The 15,232-nt window shown below is 67.5% G+C and overlaps 5 protein-coding genes across 5 annotated transcripts in view; 2 read left to right on the plus strand and 3 right to left on the minus strand.

Annotated features, from left to right (window-relative positions):
- The window catches only part of CHLNCDRAFT_137207 (hypothetical protein), a gene marked incomplete at both ends in the record, with an annotated part of 11,043 nt that extends 9,432 nt beyond the window's left edge, over positions 1-1,611 (plus strand). The window contains 6 exons of the mRNA XM_005845307.1: positions 71-398; positions 597-696; positions 840-901; positions 1,040-1,126; positions 1,307-1,411; positions 1,537-1,611. Coding sequence (XP_005845369.1) covers positions 71-398; positions 597-696; positions 840-901; positions 1,040-1,126; positions 1,307-1,411; positions 1,537-1,611 — 757 coding nt within the window. The remainder of the gene's footprint in view (positions 1-70; positions 399-596; positions 697-839; positions 902-1,039; positions 1,127-1,306; positions 1,412-1,536) is intronic.
- Positions 1,612-2,720: 1,109 nt separating this feature from the next.
- Positions 2,721-4,734, minus strand: CHLNCDRAFT_137208 (hypothetical protein; the record flags this gene model as incomplete). The annotated part of the gene is made up of 8 exons (XM_005845442.1): positions 2,721-2,753; positions 3,257-3,340; positions 3,472-3,555; positions 3,671-3,748; positions 3,861-3,938; positions 4,035-4,118; positions 4,408-4,514; positions 4,638-4,734. The coding sequence occupies 8 exons, from the start codon at positions 4,732-4,734 to the stop codon at positions 2,721-2,723; spliced, it is 645 nt and encodes a 214-aa protein (XP_005845504.1).
- A 722-nt stretch (positions 4,735-5,456) lies between these two features.
- On the minus strand, positions 5,457-7,543 carry CHLNCDRAFT_137209 (hypothetical protein; the record flags this gene model as incomplete). The annotated part of the gene is made up of 3 exons (XM_005845443.1): positions 5,457-6,227; positions 6,364-6,483; positions 6,620-7,543. 3 exons carry the CDS (start codon positions 7,541-7,543, stop codon positions 5,457-5,459), a joined length of 1,815 nt encoding a protein of 604 aa, XP_005845505.1.
- A 549-nt stretch (positions 7,544-8,092) lies between these two features.
- On the plus strand, positions 8,093-12,423 carry CHLNCDRAFT_53967 (hypothetical protein; the record flags this gene model as incomplete). Its single annotated transcript, XM_005845308.1, has 10 exons — positions 8,093-8,282; positions 8,404-9,443; positions 9,601-10,381; positions 10,573-10,712; positions 10,973-11,068; positions 11,275-11,480; positions 11,566-11,641; positions 11,780-11,877; positions 12,081-12,165; positions 12,292-12,423. 10 exons carry the CDS (start codon positions 8,093-8,095, stop codon positions 12,421-12,423), a joined length of 2,844 nt encoding a protein of 947 aa, XP_005845370.1.
- A 105-nt stretch (positions 12,424-12,528) lies between these two features.
- Positions 12,529-15,232, minus strand: part of CHLNCDRAFT_58654 (expressed protein) — a gene marked incomplete at its 5' end in the record, with an annotated part of 5,044 nt that continues 2,340 nt past the window's right edge. Inside the window, 4 exons of the mRNA XM_005845444.1 lie at positions 12,529-13,205; positions 13,358-13,533; positions 13,676-13,783; positions 14,854-15,205. Coding sequence (XP_005845506.1) covers positions 13,173-13,205; positions 13,358-13,533; positions 13,676-13,783; positions 14,854-15,205 — 669 coding nt within the window. The 3' untranslated portion in view covers positions 12,529-13,172. The remainder of the gene's footprint in view (positions 13,206-13,357; positions 13,534-13,675; positions 13,784-14,853; positions 15,206-15,232) is intronic.

The raw sequence follows: 15,232 nt of genomic DNA on the forward strand, positions 1-15,232 counted from the left end.
ACCGACGGACCCCTCCCCACCTGCAACCTTGCCTCAGCCAGCCTCCCGTCCCGTCCCCTCCCGCCAACAGCCTGCCTCCCCGCATCGCGCCGCAGATGTACGGCATAGTGGCGGAGTACGAGGCGGTACACCCGCTGGACGCGGCCGCCCTGCACCGCGCCCGCTACCACGAGCGGCGGCGGGAGCTGGTGGGCGCGGCGCAGCAGCTGGTGCTGGGCCTGGGGCTGGGCGTGGCGCAGGTGTGGCACGCCGCGGTGGTGCTGCTCGACCGCTGCGCGGCGGCGGGCTACCAGCCCCGCATGGACGCCCTGCTGGTGGCCGCCTGCGTGGCGCTGGCGGCGGACAAGGAGGGGCTGCCCCTGGGGCCCGCCCAGCTGGCGGCGCTGCTCGACAGAGAGGTGGGAGGGGGCTGGGCCGCGGCTGGCCGGCGCACGGGGGCGGGGCCAGCCCTCGGCTCTTGCCGGACGGACCCTCCTGGGGAGCCTGTCCAGCAGGCCGGCAAGCTGGCAGGGAGCTGGGCGCCTGCATGCCGCAGGCGGCCTCCAAACCCCAGCCCCTGGCACCCTAATGTACCCGCGGTGCGCCGCCTGCTGCAGGCCACGCTGAGCGGTGTAGGCGCCGAGCCACAGGCGGCCCTGCAGGAGGAAGTGCAGCTGGTGGCGGCGGCGCTGCAGGGCGACACCGCCTGCCTGTCGGGTGAGGGGTGGAGGGAAGCCGCCAGGGGGGGCCGGCAGCCCCGGAAGCCAGCGTAGCTGTTGTGTGCATGTGCCGGGGCCACGCAGCATTTAGGTGTGCACAGCTGACTGGGCTGTGCGCGCCGCCTGCCCTCCCCGCTGCAGCGGTGCACTGCTGGAAAGTGTATTCCGACAGGATGGAGTGCGATGTGAAGAGCGTGGAGCAGGTGGGCGGGCCTTGACAGGGGCTGACGACGTGGCAGTGCGCTCACGTGGCTGGGTGTCTGCTGCCCGTCGTGTTGCGGTGGAGCCCTGGCCCGCCCGCTTACCCGCTCACCCGCTCACTTATGTGCGCCTTCCCACAGACCGAGGCGCTCCTGGGTGACTCCTTCTCCCGCCTGCACCAGCTGGCCTTTGAGGACGCGTACACCACCTACCCGCCCAGCATCCTGGTGCGGGTGGCGGCCTGGCCTGGCAGCAAGGGGGGCGTGCTGTGCGCTTGGGAGCAGCCCGGCGCCGCAAGTGGCTTGCATGGAGAGGAGCGGGCATCGCGCCTGCCCATCGCCGCGCCAGCCAGCCAGCCAGCCAGCCAGCCACACACCCTGGCCTCTGTCCTGCTCGCCTGCCTGCAGGCTGCTGCGGCGGTGTACCTGGGGCGCAAGCAGCGCGGCATGGTGCCCTTCTGGCCCTCGGTGCTGCGGCGGCTGACAGGATACCACGAGCAGCTGCACCCAGAGGTGGGTAGCGAGGGCGGGACGCTCGCGCTGCCCGCCTGTGTGGCGGCAGCATGGCTGTGCACAGCCCTGCCACGCATGTGCTCGCCCGCACTCCACATGGCTCATGGCCGCTTCCTGCCCTGCAGCTGTCCGCGGCGCTGCGCGAGCTGCAGCACACCGCCCAGTACGGCAGTACCGTGAGCCAGGCCGTCTTCTCCTGAGACCTCTCAAGCTCATCATCATCTGCAACAACACCCAACAACGACAAGACCGCAGACAACAACAATGAATGCCGACAACTGAGACCTCTCAAGCTCATAATTATCTGACAACAACACCCAACAACGACAAGACGCAGACAACAACAATGAATGCCGACAACTTGCCCACATGGGGGGACCCCTGGGTTGAACCCTTCACCCTCCTGCTTTTATTGCATGGCCCGACCTAGCAGGTGGCGGGCCTCGTCGCTTCTGGCTTTAAAGATTTGTGCGTGCAGGTCCCGCTGCCACAAGGCTGTCCTTCCTTGTGTAGCGGGGCCATCCTCCTCCCATGCATGCCCCCCACTCCTGGCGCAGCTAGTTATGTCTGCTGCGCATCTTGATACCACACTAGCATGCTTTCGATGCCTTGCCGTGGCGGTTTGCTGTACCGCCTCTTCCACTGAACCGTCAACTACCCCGGGCCTTTGTTTTGAAACTCATCTCTCCTGTACAAGCCAAGTCATGAAGCTTTCCAAACCTTATTTTCCAACCGGCAGCCACCCCTGGCCGCACTTCTCCATTCCCCCTCTCTACCGCACGACACTGTGATGCTGCCCTGACGCCCTGCCCAGCCACTGCGCCACAGCCTGTCTCAACCATTGCCTTTCAACTAGCACCCTGTAATCCAAGCTAAGCGTCGCAGCGCTTTGATGGCACTGGTGGTCATGCGCAGGGCACGCAGGTTTTCTGTGCCTGGTCGAGAGGCCCACCTGTGCTGGTACAATATGTGCGTGTGTTGAAATCACAGGGGGAGCCAGGGACGAATATGGACTGGGTCCTTCCTGCGACTGGGCGGGCGCACCTTGCGAAGAATGGAGGGCAGGCTGGCGGCAGCCAGAGGCAGGTAGCGGAGGGACATGAGCAGGCGCTTCGCTGAGCTGGCCGCAGCATTGCGTTTACTATTGAATTTACTGCTCCGTGTGGAACGCAAACAGTTGAGGATCAAAGGAATGGATAAAATGAATGAGGAAGAATTGGAGGGGAAAATTGGGGGCACTGGCTTGTGCACAGACTGCTGCTATACTCGGTGAACGGTTTAAAACTGTCTTTTGAGACAGTCAGCCGGGTCAGGATGGGAGCTCGCACTTGTCGCGTCCATTCTGCAGCAGCCAGGAGCAGGGAGGGAGGGCAATTATGTGAGCTGATGGTCAGGCAGGTAGCTGCACCGCGTCGTCACCCAGCCAGCGGCGGTCCACGGGGCCCAAACAGCAGCAGCAGCAGCAGTAGCACACGTGGCACGTGCCTTGTCCTTGGTACACGTTTTGGGGGCGAAGCACGGCTGTCCGGCGCACAGCGGAACGCACTCGTACTCGGCCTTGCCCTGCAGCAGCAGGAACTGATGCTCAGCCATGACATTGCCAACGCCGCGTAGTGCATGCATGCAGCAGCTCAGGGCACCCTTTGCAAAAGCACCTTGTGCTTGCAAACTTGGTTGGCAGCGCAAGTCACTGTGGCACAAATGTTGACGCACTTGGGTTTGTTTTTCTGCGGCGAGGGAAGCGGCAGGAGCAGCAGTGGGCAGCGGCGGCGGCCTGATCGAAGCTGGGCTGCAAGTTGCGATGGCCGGCTGGCAGGCAAAGCAGGAGGAGGCTGCCGCTCGCACCTCCATGATGCATTTCTTGCCCGCCTCGCGGCACGGCGTGTTTTCACACGTCGGCGGCGCCTGCACACACTTTGCCTCCCCCTTCTGCAGGCCAACAGGGGAGCAGCATGCGCAGACCGTTGCGGTAGCAGGGGAGCAGGCAGGGAGGAGGAAGCACCGGGGGCAGCTGAGGGCTTGGCAGGAAGGCATGCGGCTTGCGCCTCGGGGGCGCGCACCTCTAGCTTGCAGACGAGACCAGCTGCGGCAGTGCACGAGAGCTTCTCGCACGTGAGGGGCTTGCCGCACTTGGCCTCCCCCTTCTGCGCAGCAGGCACAGGTCCGGCAGCATTGAAGCATGAGGTGCCAGCAGCAGGCAAGTAGCCGCAGGGTTGTGAATGGCGGCCATCGCAACAGCGGCAAAGACGCGAGCCTTACCTCGACCTTGCAGAAGCTGCCGGGTTTACAGGTGATCTGGCTGCAGTCGCTCGGCTTTACACACTTGGGCTTGTCCCCCTGCAAACCGCACAGGGGCACAGGTGGCGGCCGCTGTCAGGAACGGTGGCAGCAGTATGAGCAGCAACAGGGCGGCACGAGATGCGGCGACGGGCAGGGACCCCAGGCGAACCTCTAGCTGGCAGAGTGTGCCGCCTGTGCACTTGAAGGCCTCACAGGTGGGGCCCTTGATGCACTTGGCCTCATCCTTCTGCGCAATGGCAATGCCCAGCGAAGCTGGTTGGTTGCTCCCGCTGCTTCGAGATTATGTGCATGCACTCCACATCATGCAGGGCCAGCGGCGCACCTCTAGCTTGCATATGAACCCAGCCGTGCTGTTGCACGAGAGCTGGTCGCAGCTGAAGGGCTTGCCGCACTTGGCCTCACCCCCCTGCAAACGTTGGCAGGGCGTCGAGGCGGTCAGCGAGCGGATGATTGCGGCTGTGCAAGGGCCGGCAGCGGCGAGCGCCCTCACCTGCTCTCTGCAAAATGTGCCGGGGCTGCACAGCACCAGGCTGCAGCTGCTTGGCCGCACACACTTTGGCTGGCCATCCTGCACGCGCCCGGCCACCAGAGCAGTTGGTAGGAGGATGGCAGCAGCACTGCGTGAGTTTGAGCAGCGCAGAGGCCAACAGGCCGGCCGAACGTGCCACAGGGTGGAGGCAGCAGCGAGGGAGCACCTGCATCGTGCAGACTTTGCCGTCTGCTGTGCAGTTGGTCTGCTCGCAGGTGCGCGGCTTGGTGGCGCCGTTGACCACCAGCCTGTCGAGGGGCCCTCGTGTGGGCACTGCGGGGCACGGCATGCCAGCAGCAGCAGCAGGGCGAGTGATGCGGTGCAGGCGCAGCCTCAAGACAGGCAGCGCCGTGCGCGCCCACAGTTGCTTGCATGGGGATGCAACTGCATGCTCACCGCTGCCTGGCGGCAGGTTGCGCCACCTCGCTATGATGGCATCCATAATGCCGCTGCCGCCCTCGCCCGGCTCCCCTGCTGCCTCATCAGGTGGCATCTCGCCGTCCTGCTCCCCAGACCCTCCGCTGCCAGAGCCGTCAGTGGGCCCTTCAGATCCTGCATTTGCATTTTCGCCAGGGCGTGGGTGCGACTTCGATCCCACATGGAGGGCGGGCGGGAGGCGCGCCGCCACCACTGCCGAGCGTCTCAAATGCGCTCCCCACCTGCCTGGCCGTCCCCCGTTTCCCAGCTCAGCTGTCTTGCGTGAATGGGCCTGGCGCTGCAAGAGAAGCATGGGGGCCGGCGATAGTGGCTACTGCAAACCAGGCGAGGGTGCAAGGAACCCGCCTTTGAGGCGGGCCCCAACTGCTGGCGGCCTGCCGGAACCTCCCACCGTCGCACCTGATCGAGCAGACCAGGCTCGAGCCGAGCACCAGGGCCAGGAAGGCCGCCAGGCGGCATCGTCTGCGCATGTTTTGCGGTGTGTGCTAGGGCGGCGGGGCGCTTGGCTGGATGAGCTGCATTGTGGGAAAGGCTCGTTTCTTCTCGGTGGGGGCCTTGCAAGGCCAAGAACACTGCACCTCCCCGAATACTGCCGGGTGGCAGCTTCCACTGCGGCTGCCAGCTTCTCGCCTGAAAGCGCCGCCGCCGCACTGCTTGCTCTACACTCTCAGGTTGTGGTAACCAGCCAGCCAGGCCCACAGCCAAAGCCCAAGGCCACAGGCCGTCCACGGCTTGCAAGCAGTGCCCACTTGCTGGCTGGCTGCCTCTCGCGCCGCCTCACTGCCCGTCCACCTCCCGCTCCAGCCGCTCCACCATGCCCCGGAGCTCCGCCACGGTGGCCTCGTGGTGGCGCAGCTCCTCCCTCAGAGCCTCCAGCTTCACCCGCTTCAGTGCCCGGCTCTCCTGCTCCACAGGGTACGCGGTCCCGCCCCGTGCCAGCGGCTGCTGCCGGGCAGCTGCCCCGTCGGGAAGCTCCGCCTCCCGCCGCGCCAGCCGCGCCGTCAGCGTGGGCGCCACCGCCGCGCACGCCCCCGCGCACGCCCACAGCGACGCGGCGGCCGGGGTGGCGCGGGACGCCGTGCGGCCGGCGGGCATCTGCGGCGTGAGCCGCGGCTGGACGGGGTCCCGCTGCTGCGCCTGCTGCGCCTGCCCAGCTGGCGCCGCTCCCGGCCCGCCGTACTGGTGCGCCCTGATCGGGTAGAGGCTGGCAAGCAGGGCATGCTCCTGCGGCCTCGGCCCTGCATCTCGCAGGCTGCTGCCGCCCTGCTCCTGCCTATCCTGCTGGTCCTGCCTATGCTGCTGCTTCTGCTGGTCCCAGCTCTGGGCGCCGATTGCTGGCGCCAGGGGCGGCTGCTCCTGCTGCTCACTGGCTGCTGCACCAGTGCCTCCTGGCCTTCCAGGCAGCAGCTCCGTGAGATGGCGCTGCTTCTTGGCGGCGCCGGGCCTGCCATCCCTGCCGGCTGCCCCTCCTGCTCCGGTGGCAGCAGCCCCGGGCCGCCGCAGCCCCGCCGCCGTGGCCATCTCCTGAGCGGCCTGCATGATACGCATCTGCGGAACGCACACGCAGAGCAGGGGCGGCAGGGAGCAACAACCATGGGCGAGTCAACCGTCTGTGTGCCACGGTTTCTCTCAATTAACTCGCAGGCTGCACCTGGCGCCCCTACCCACACCTCACAAGGCCCACCTGATGCAGCCTGTCGGTCACGCCTATGCCGGCCAGCTCCTGCGCCGAGATGAGGTGCACCACACGCACCTCCACCTCCTCCGCCTCAAACGTGGCGGCATAGCGCCCCAGGCCCAGCCCCTGCAGGACAACACACACCCAGCTTGGGGGGAGGACATTCATGTGAAACAACGGCCTGGAAATATTGTGCCTGATTAGGGGCGCCGAGGCCGTGACCTTCTGACCAGCCGGCAAGCAGCGCGGTATATATACACACCTCGAGCCATTCCCTGATGCCCATCTGCGCCAGGCTGCTGGCCTGTTGTGGCGGAGCTGCTGCAGCGCCGTGTGCTGGCCCAGACATACCGCCACCGCCCGCTGCCTGCGCCGCTGGCGCCTGCCTGGGGCGCGCCAGCGGCTGGTCCCCTGTACCTGGCACAGCCCGCGTCCCCTGCTCCTTCTGCTGCTGCCTCTGCTGCTGCGGCGGCTGCTTTTGCTGTTTGGGCTGCTGCTGCTGCTGCTGCACTGGCCGCCCGCCGCGCCCCGCCATGCAGGCCTTCACATGCGCCACCTGCTGCAGGTAGTGCAGGTGCGACAGGTCGGCGCTGCACACCTTGCACAGCTGCTGCGGCGGCGGCAGCGTCTCCTGCTGCTGGCCCTGCTGGTCCTGGACCTGCTGCGCCCGGGCAGGCAGCGACAGCCTGCCTGCTGCCACCTGCTGCTGGTGCTGCTGGGGTCGATGTGGGTGCTGCTGCTGCTGCTGCTGCTGCTGGAATGGTGCAGGCTGCTGCTGCTGCTGGGGAGGTGCAGGCTGTTGCTGGTAGCCAGTAGGCCGGTAGGCGGGAATGACGTCCGCGGGACGCTGCTGCTGGGCGGCCTTCAGCGCACGGCCGCCTGCCGTGGCATCGCAGCAGGCATTGATGTGCTGCTGCTGCTGCTCTAGTGACAGGCTCGTCAGGCTGGTGTTGCAGACTGGGCACTCGCAGCACGCTGCCTTCCCATGCTGAGGGCCTGCAAACTTGCTGGCTGCGGATGCGGCTGCAAGATGGTTGCCGCCTGCCTGGCTGTGCAGCCCCGCCCCTGGTGGATGCGCTGGCGGCGGTGGGACCTTGCCTGCTGCCAGCTCAGTGCCGTGGTCGCAGTCGTCATCGCTGCTGCTGCTGCTGCTGTCGCTGACATCGTAAACCTCGCTTTGCGGCATGGCGAATGGGGGGCGTAGCTGCGACGCAGGCTCCTGCTGGTGCTGCTGCTGAAGTGCAGTGGGTGCCCCCTTGCCTGCCGCTACTTGCGGTTGCTGCCACTGCTGCCTTGGGGGCTGCTCCTCTTCATCAGTATCCCAGCTAGAGCTGTCCGAAGGAGAGGGAGGCGGGCGGGCCGGGCCGCTGCCGCCGCTCCCGCCGCCACTGGGTGGAGCGGTGCCACCGCTCCGCTGCTGCGAGCCTGCTTTGAGGCCCAAGAAGGTGAACCTGGCTGGCTTCTTGGCGGCAGGAAGAGCCAGCCGAGACATAAAGTCCTGAGGAGCTTGCAGACAGTGTCCGCTCGCACTGGGCGGCCCGTGGAAGCACACTATGCGACACCACTATGGGCAGATCGATGTGGGCGGCCTGAAGACTGGGTGAATTCGATCAAGCGCCAGCGTGGTCCATCTCAGCACGTAGAGCCTCTCCTGGGCTGCAAACGGGCTCATGGCATCCTGCGATCGATGTAGAGTACCTTGCGTGCACTTCTGGCCCTCAAGAGGAGCCAGCCCATGCTCCCCATGCTCCCCATAAACCGGTGTTCCTTGGCCCTCACCATCGGCTCCTGCGGCGTGCAAACGGGTCCCAACCCAGCAGACCGGCCATGGCCAAGGCGGCGGGCAGCAGCGGCGGCAGCAGGCGGCGGCACGGCTGCACGGGGCGAGGCTGGCGGCACCGCGGCAGCAGAAACGGCCATGCAAGGTAGCCGCAGCAACAGAGTAGGCAGTACTGATTTTACATGCTCATTTAACTACAGCAACAGGCGCTGCCTCCTATGCAGATGATGCTAGCCACCCACCCACTTCCGGCGTTGCCGTGGCAGCCCAATCGCCAGCCAAGCAGGTCAAGCTGGGCCGGCAGCAGCTGCGGCAGCTGCAGAGGAAGGCCACTGTCGAAAACAACGGCACGGGGGGTACCAACAGCGGCCAGGACCGCGGCCAGCAGCGGCAGCTGCAGTTGCCACAGCGCAGCCCATGCATCCAGCCGCTGCCGTACTGGTGCGAGGCCGTTGCAGTGGTGGGCCTGCCTCGCGGCCAGCTCGTGTTTTGCTTCCACACGCCCGCCCAGGCCTCTGCCGCCGCACGGGGCCAGCATCAGCCGGAGTCAGCTTACGGCGGCGAGGCAGTGACGCTGGATACCCTGCCCGGCGAAAGGGTGCAAGGTATCCTGGACCGCTGGCAGTACGCCTGTGCACAGCAGGAGCTGGGTGAGCTGGATGCCAGCCCCACGCTGTGCCGCCGATACGAGTCTGCTATGCGGGCGCAAGCCCAGGAAGCCGCAGCCGCACCAGCTGCTGCATCAGCAGCGGCAGCGGGGAAGGGGCGGCAGGGCGGGCTGGTCGGCACGGCGGCCCAAGGTGCCCCAGTGTTGGCGCCACGTCGAGAGCAGCAGCGGCAAGAGCTGCCGCAGCAGCAGCAGGCCGAGACGCTGACACGGCGGCAGCGCAGGCGGGCGGCCAGGCGGGCGAGGCAGGCGGCGGCCTGCAGCCCAGCAACCGGCACCGTGCACAGCAGCAGCGACAGGCCGGGGAGCGACGGCGGCAGCAGCGACGGCGTGCCTGGCGGCCTTACCATCGCCCCCAGTGCCTTTGCCGCCACCTGGCACGTGTGCACGGTGCGGGGGCAGCCAGACGGTGCCGTCGTCTTCAAGTTCGGCTCTGGGTTTGAGCCGCTCCCCAGCGCCCAGGGCGTGGCCGCCGCCTCGGAGCCGCCCAGCAGCGGCACCGGAGGCGACGGCGGCTGTGGCGCGGTTCGACGGCGGCAGCGCCGCCGTCTGTTCCGCCAGCGGCAGCAGCAGCAGGGCAGCCGGGAGGGCGTGCCTTGGAGCCATGCCCTGCAGCTGGCCGCCACGTTCCCCGACCAGGTGCGCTGCTGGCAGGCGTGGGGCAGGGAGGGGCAAGGAGGAGGCCCGCAGAGCTGCAAGGAGCAGGGAGCCCACCCGCAAGCTGCCTGTGGATGCTTCCGCAGCCTTCCTGTATTCAGTGTGAGGCAGCCCAGCTCCTCGCACCTCGTGCATGCAGGCGGAGCGGACGATGCGCAAGCTGCAGGCGTTTGTTGCGTGCTGGGGTTCGGAGCAGGACAGCAGCGTTGCGCTTGACTTTCCCATCTACCCTTCTTTCGACCGGGCCGCCACCAAGCTGCGGAAGCGCCTGAAGTGGATGGCAGGGGTGGATGCTGAGCAGCAAAGGCAGCAAGGGGCTGCAGAGGAGGGCAGGGAGGGGATGCTAGAGCGTCAGCAGCAGCCGCGGCGGCAGCGTGCCAAGACCCGCGGCAGCAGCCGTGCCAACGCAGCGGCAGCAGCACAGGCAGCACCAGGGCCGGGGCACGCGCCAGCGCCTGCTGCCGTCCAGGAGCAGAGGTGGCGGCAGGGGCTTCTGCCTAGGCCGGTGTGGGCGGTGCCAGCGGCGATGGAGAGCGAGAAAGGGGGGCAGCAGCCACGGGAGCTGCCGGCGGCAGCAGCAGGAGGAGCACCGCGTGCAGGCAGCGCAGCCTCGCCAGGCAGCAAGCCTCCCGGCGCCGCAGGCGGCCAGCCCCGCCCGCAACTGGCTGCGGCCCTGACGGCAGCGGCGTGGGCCGCCGCAGCCATGCGCCAGCGCGGCGCGCTGCTGCTGTCGGCGGCCGGCAGCCTGTGGCTGGCGCTGTTCCGTCGCCTGATGCCTGTGCGCATCCGCCGGCTGTTCTGGGGATCCTGGCCCCCCAGGGTGGAGGAGGCGCATGCCAGCCCCTCTCTGGCAGCGCTGATGAGCAGCCCCTCGCCCCCCAGCTCTCGAGATCTCGCCGCGGCGGGGTTCAACGAGCAGGGTGAGTGAAGCCTCAAAAGGTAGCAGCAGGGCTAGGCCGCCCCTGCACCCGCACCGCACCGCATCGCGGCCGGCTCCCTGCGAGGCGCCTGCTCCAGCCTGCCCAGCCTTGCAGCTTGCGTCCCGCCTCGCCCTCCGCCTTCATTTCGTGTGCCTCGTGGCGCCGCCTTCCCCCCGCCCACTCGCGCGCAGGCCAGACGGCGGCGACGCTGGCGGACCTGCCGGCGTGGCGGGTGGAGGCGCTGACGGGGTGCGGGGTGCGGGACATGGGGCTGTACCGCACAGCGCTCACCCACAAGTCCGCGCTGCCGCTGGAGCTGCGCCTGGAGAAGGTGGGCGGGCACGCCGCGGGGCTGCGGGGGCGTTGCATTGCATCAGTGCGGGGGCGTTGCGTTGCACCTGTGGCAGCGCAGCAGGCGTGGCCACAGGCAGGGCCGCAGGCGTGGCCGCAGGCGTGCGCTGCTCGACGGCGCCGTTGCCCAGCAGCCTGCCTGCCGCGCCGCCTGAGCTTACACGGGTGGACGTTGGCTGCCGCGGGCGCGTGGCCCCTGCTGCTTGCTCACCCATGCCGGGCGCCCGCGCCTGCTGCAAGCTGCAGAGCTATGAGCGGCTGGAGTTCTTGGGAGACTCAGTGCTGGGGCTGTGCTGCCGCACCCTGCTCATGGCGCGCTGCCCAGACAGCGACGAGGTGCGTCGCACAGGCAGGCGGAGCGGCCTGGGGCAGGCGCCGGCCTCGGGTGGCAGCAAGGCAAGGGCCTGCCTCGGCGCCGGCGCGGCTTTGCTGCCACCCGCTGTCCGCAGCGCTGCCGCGTGCCGCTCTGCCACCCGCTTTGTCGGGGCGCCCTGTCCCTGTGGCCGCCCTGGCCGCCCCACCTGGTTTGGCCTGCGCTGCAGGGCCAGATGAGCCGCCGCAACTCGCTGCTTGTGTCTGGCGCCAGCAACGCACGCTACGCCGCCTTCCTGGGGCTGGACCGATACGTTCTGCTGGAGCCCAGGGCCCTCAGGCACGCCCCCCTGGAAGCAAGCAGCGAGCAGCCCTGGCACAGCAGCGCAGCAGGCAGCACACGGCGCAGCCGCCGGCGGTGCCATTTCAGCGCCGGGTGGCCACAGCGCGGCTGCCAGCGTGGCTGGCGGGAGGCGCGAGCCCCTCACCTGGCCTGCCCCCGCCCTACTGCCTGCCTGCAGGGAAGGCGCGCAGCACAAGCCCGGCCTGCTGGCCGACGCTTTTGAAGCGCTGCTCGGGGCGCTCTACCTGGACAGGGTGTGTGGTGTGGTGTGGTGTGGTGTGGTGTGGTGCCCCCTGCCTTGCCCTCCTGCACGACACAAGCCTGCAACAAGCTGGTGTGGGCGCCGGGCGGGACCTGACGCTGCTGCGCCGTTTGCTTGCGGCGCGGCGCAGGGTTTCGTGGTGGCGCGGCGCTTCTGCATGCGCGTGCTGGAGGCGTGCGTGGAGTGGGAGCAGCTGGAGGCGGCCCAGGACTTCAAGGCCCTGCTGTGGTGCGCTGCGCCGCGCTGCGGTGTGCTGGGCTGTGGTGTGCTGGGCTGCGGCGTGGGTGCTGTTTGGTGGACGGGAGCGCTAGCGCCGCGCGCCCCTGCTGTCTGTTTCATGCGTGCGCACCCATGCGTGGTGCCGCCCAGGCCCTCCCAACCGGCCGGACGCCGTGCACACCAGCTTGTGCCCCGCTTGCTGGTTGCCGCAGCCGTTACGCCGGCGCCCACCAGAAGCCGCAGCCGCGGTTCTCGGTGCGGAGCACCAGCCAGCGCGAGTACAAGGCGGGACTGCAGGTGAGAGGGGGAGGCCAGCACGCGCCTGCTCCCCGTGTTGGCAGCACAGGCGCAGGACACAGCTCCGTACCAGCGCCGGCCTGCGCTGCCCCCAACCCTGCCGCTCGCCGCTGGCCCCTGCCGCAGCTGCCGTGGTGGACTGTGGAGGTGGCCTTTGGAGGGCGGGTGGTGGGCAGCGGCGGCTCGTTCGACAAGCGCGGCGCCGAGCAGGCGGCAGCGAGGGAGGCGCTGGAGGGCCTAGGGCAGCTGCCGCTGTAGGGGCCCTGGCAGGTGGCTGTTGCTGCTGCTCCCAAGCCACTTTCTCATTGATCCAACCACTCTTCCCTGGTGCCTCTTCTCTGCCTGCCACTCGCTGCAAGCTTTGCGGCGCTGATGCAAGTTACAAGCAGGGGGCAGGGAATGTGCAGGCGTGCACTCAGGCACACACTAAAAACGGGTCGGTTCAAGCAGAGGGGGAGGGGGGTTGGGGGTGCTTGCAAGCACTGGAGAATTGATTTTTGTATGACACAGGGCTTCAAAACGGGTTGGTAGGGCTGGGGATAAAGTATATGGGGCGACAAGCACAGGACCACGAGGGGCCTCTAGGGGCGGAAGAGAGGCATACAGCGGCGCACGAGACGGGAGACGTTGGGGGTCCAAATCCACAAGCATTCAGAGGGGCGTCTTCAGCCCATGCGCGGTTTGGGAGCGGGGAGTATACAAATCAAAACAGGTCGGGGGGAGGGGGCGGCGGGGCAGGCGCAGCGCCGCCGGGGCGCGCGTGGCTGCGCCTGACGCCCAGCTCCACGCTCCGGCTGGGAAGAAAGGGGAAGACGGGGCGCCAGGGGCCGCCGCGGGTATCAAATGGCATTGAGGATGACATGGATGGAACATTCTCGCAATGTGTCGACTAAGCTGGAAGCGTGGCACTCTAGGGGGTGGGATGTCTGGCCTGGGTCGCCTGCCTGCGCCGGCGGGGATTGGGGGCGGCGGGGCGCCACCCCTCCCCACGGCCGCGCAGACATGCGTCAATTCAGCTGGTGCGAGGCCGCATCGGCGGTCTGCAGGCACAAGGAGCACAGGGAAGAGGCATGGTTTGAGTGGAAGAGGTGGCCTGTAGAGGCATATCCTGTGGAAGCACCTGGGCTGGGGACGACAGGTGGCACAACAGCGGCTGTCACCTCGCGGAGAGTCGCCGCCAGCTGCCGCTCACCTTGGGGCTGTGTGATAAGAGCAGCTCTTCCAGCTCGTCCTCGAACAGGCCACACGACAGCAGGCCCAGGTCGGCCGCGCTGGACTCGGCTGACAGGGAGCCAGAGCCGCCGCCTCCGGAAGCTTGGGGCAGGGTGCCATCTTGCAAGGCGCCGGTGGCAGGGCGGGCCGAGCGGCCTGCACGGGAAACGGACGCAGCGCGAACATGGCGTTCAGAGGTATGTTTGCAGGCGTGAAGCAGTGTAGGAGGGCAGCACCCGCAGGTCCAGACCGTGTTGAAGCTCGATTCGCCAACCCGAGCGAAACCCGCACCACTCACCCGCACTCGTCGCCTGGGCCTTGCGGTCTTTGCTAGAGACGCGTACTGCAAGCGGCCGCTTCGCTGGGACGTCGGTCACACTCGTGTTGCGTAGGCTCGAGTTCATGGCTTGCAAGTGTGATGGAGGAGGATGGGAGGTTCCAGAGGCGGGGAGGAAGCGAGGAAAGACAATTGTGGCGCCAGGAAATCGCAACTTGAGTGAGGGCCCAGTCAGACATAGCCGACCTTTCCATAGGACAGCGCCTCCAGCTCAGGAGGAGGTAGCCCGCCTGCTGCAGCTGCGAGGACTGGGGAGGTCGGACGCACTAGGCGGCAGAGCCGCAAACATGTGTGTAGGGCATCTGGGGCTACCGCCCCCCCAAGCCCTCCAAGCACCAGGCAGGAAATGGCGAGGGTCATGCCATGCCAGGCCGCAGCACTGCCACACTCGATCAATGGCTGCCGTCTGGGATTGCTGCATGCCCTGGGAGGAGCATGGTGGAGTTCATGTTGTGGCGGCGGTGACCACCGGTGGCGGCCCGCTGGATCCCGTGTACGTCTCCACCCGGCCTGGCCCCTAGGCCCGATCACCCATGCGCAGGGGTCTTGAGGCCTCGCCCATGCACCATTGGAAGCCCCACAAACGCCCCTCATTTCACGACTGTTGAGGGCAGGCGGCGACCGTTGCGCAGGCAGTTGGAACATCCTCCGAGACCCTCGCGTCTCGTCTGCTGAAACAACCGCCCTCTGCACAGGTCCCGGGTACCCCCAGTTTCATGCGAGGCCGCTGGGCTCCAACCGCGTCAGCTGGGGCACAGCACGAGCATCGCATGTGTTGCCCCCTGATGTGGCACCCTCCCGATTGGGCAACCCCCGCCCCCGCTCGCTCCTGGCAGCCCGCGCGGCGCTCCCCTCCCATACGTGAACTGACCCCATAGAGCCATGTTTGAGGGTTGAGCGGGGCGGAGCGGGGCTGCTTGCACACGTGATGGCATGCACGCTTCAACGCTCCCGCTGTCATCTCACCTCTCTAGCGTCAGAAATACAACTCTTACAAGCCAACCAACACGAACAGAGAGACCGAACAACAGAAATGAACAGGAAATATGAAGCCGCCACAGGCGGCAGCACCTTTCAGCGGAGACGGCAAAGCGTACAAGGCACACTTCTTCAATGGTTCTTGCAATTGCCACCCTTACCGGTTATACAGCCACAGTGCCGCCCACACCGCGCACCATTCTTCTTGCAGCTGCAGTTCCGGGTGCAGGCGCCGCGGCAGCCGCAGCGCACGGCTGCCTTGCCGCCGCCGGGCTGCGCCGCCATCGCCACATTGAGAGACACCACAGGCACTCCTCGCTGCGCCGTGCCGCTGAAGGTCAGCTCGCTGGCCAGGCTGGGTGGCGCCTTAGATAGCCTGCTGGCCTGATGCATACCCTCCACCACTCCAGCTCCGCTCCGCAGCCGGTACATGGTCACGCCAAAGGGCCGCTTGATCTCCACCACGCGGCACACGATGCGGTTGCGGCCCAGCTGCTTGCCCACTTTGCCGCGCTTCGGCGGCAGCAGCAGCACGTCATC

This window comes from Chlorella variabilis (assembly GCF_000147415.1).
Source record: "Chlorella variabilis unplaced genomic scaffold CHLNCscaffold_18, whole genome shotgun sequence".
Taxonomy (NCBI): Eukaryota; Viridiplantae; Chlorophyta; class Trebouxiophyceae; order Chlorellales; family Chlorellaceae; genus Chlorella; species Chlorella variabilis.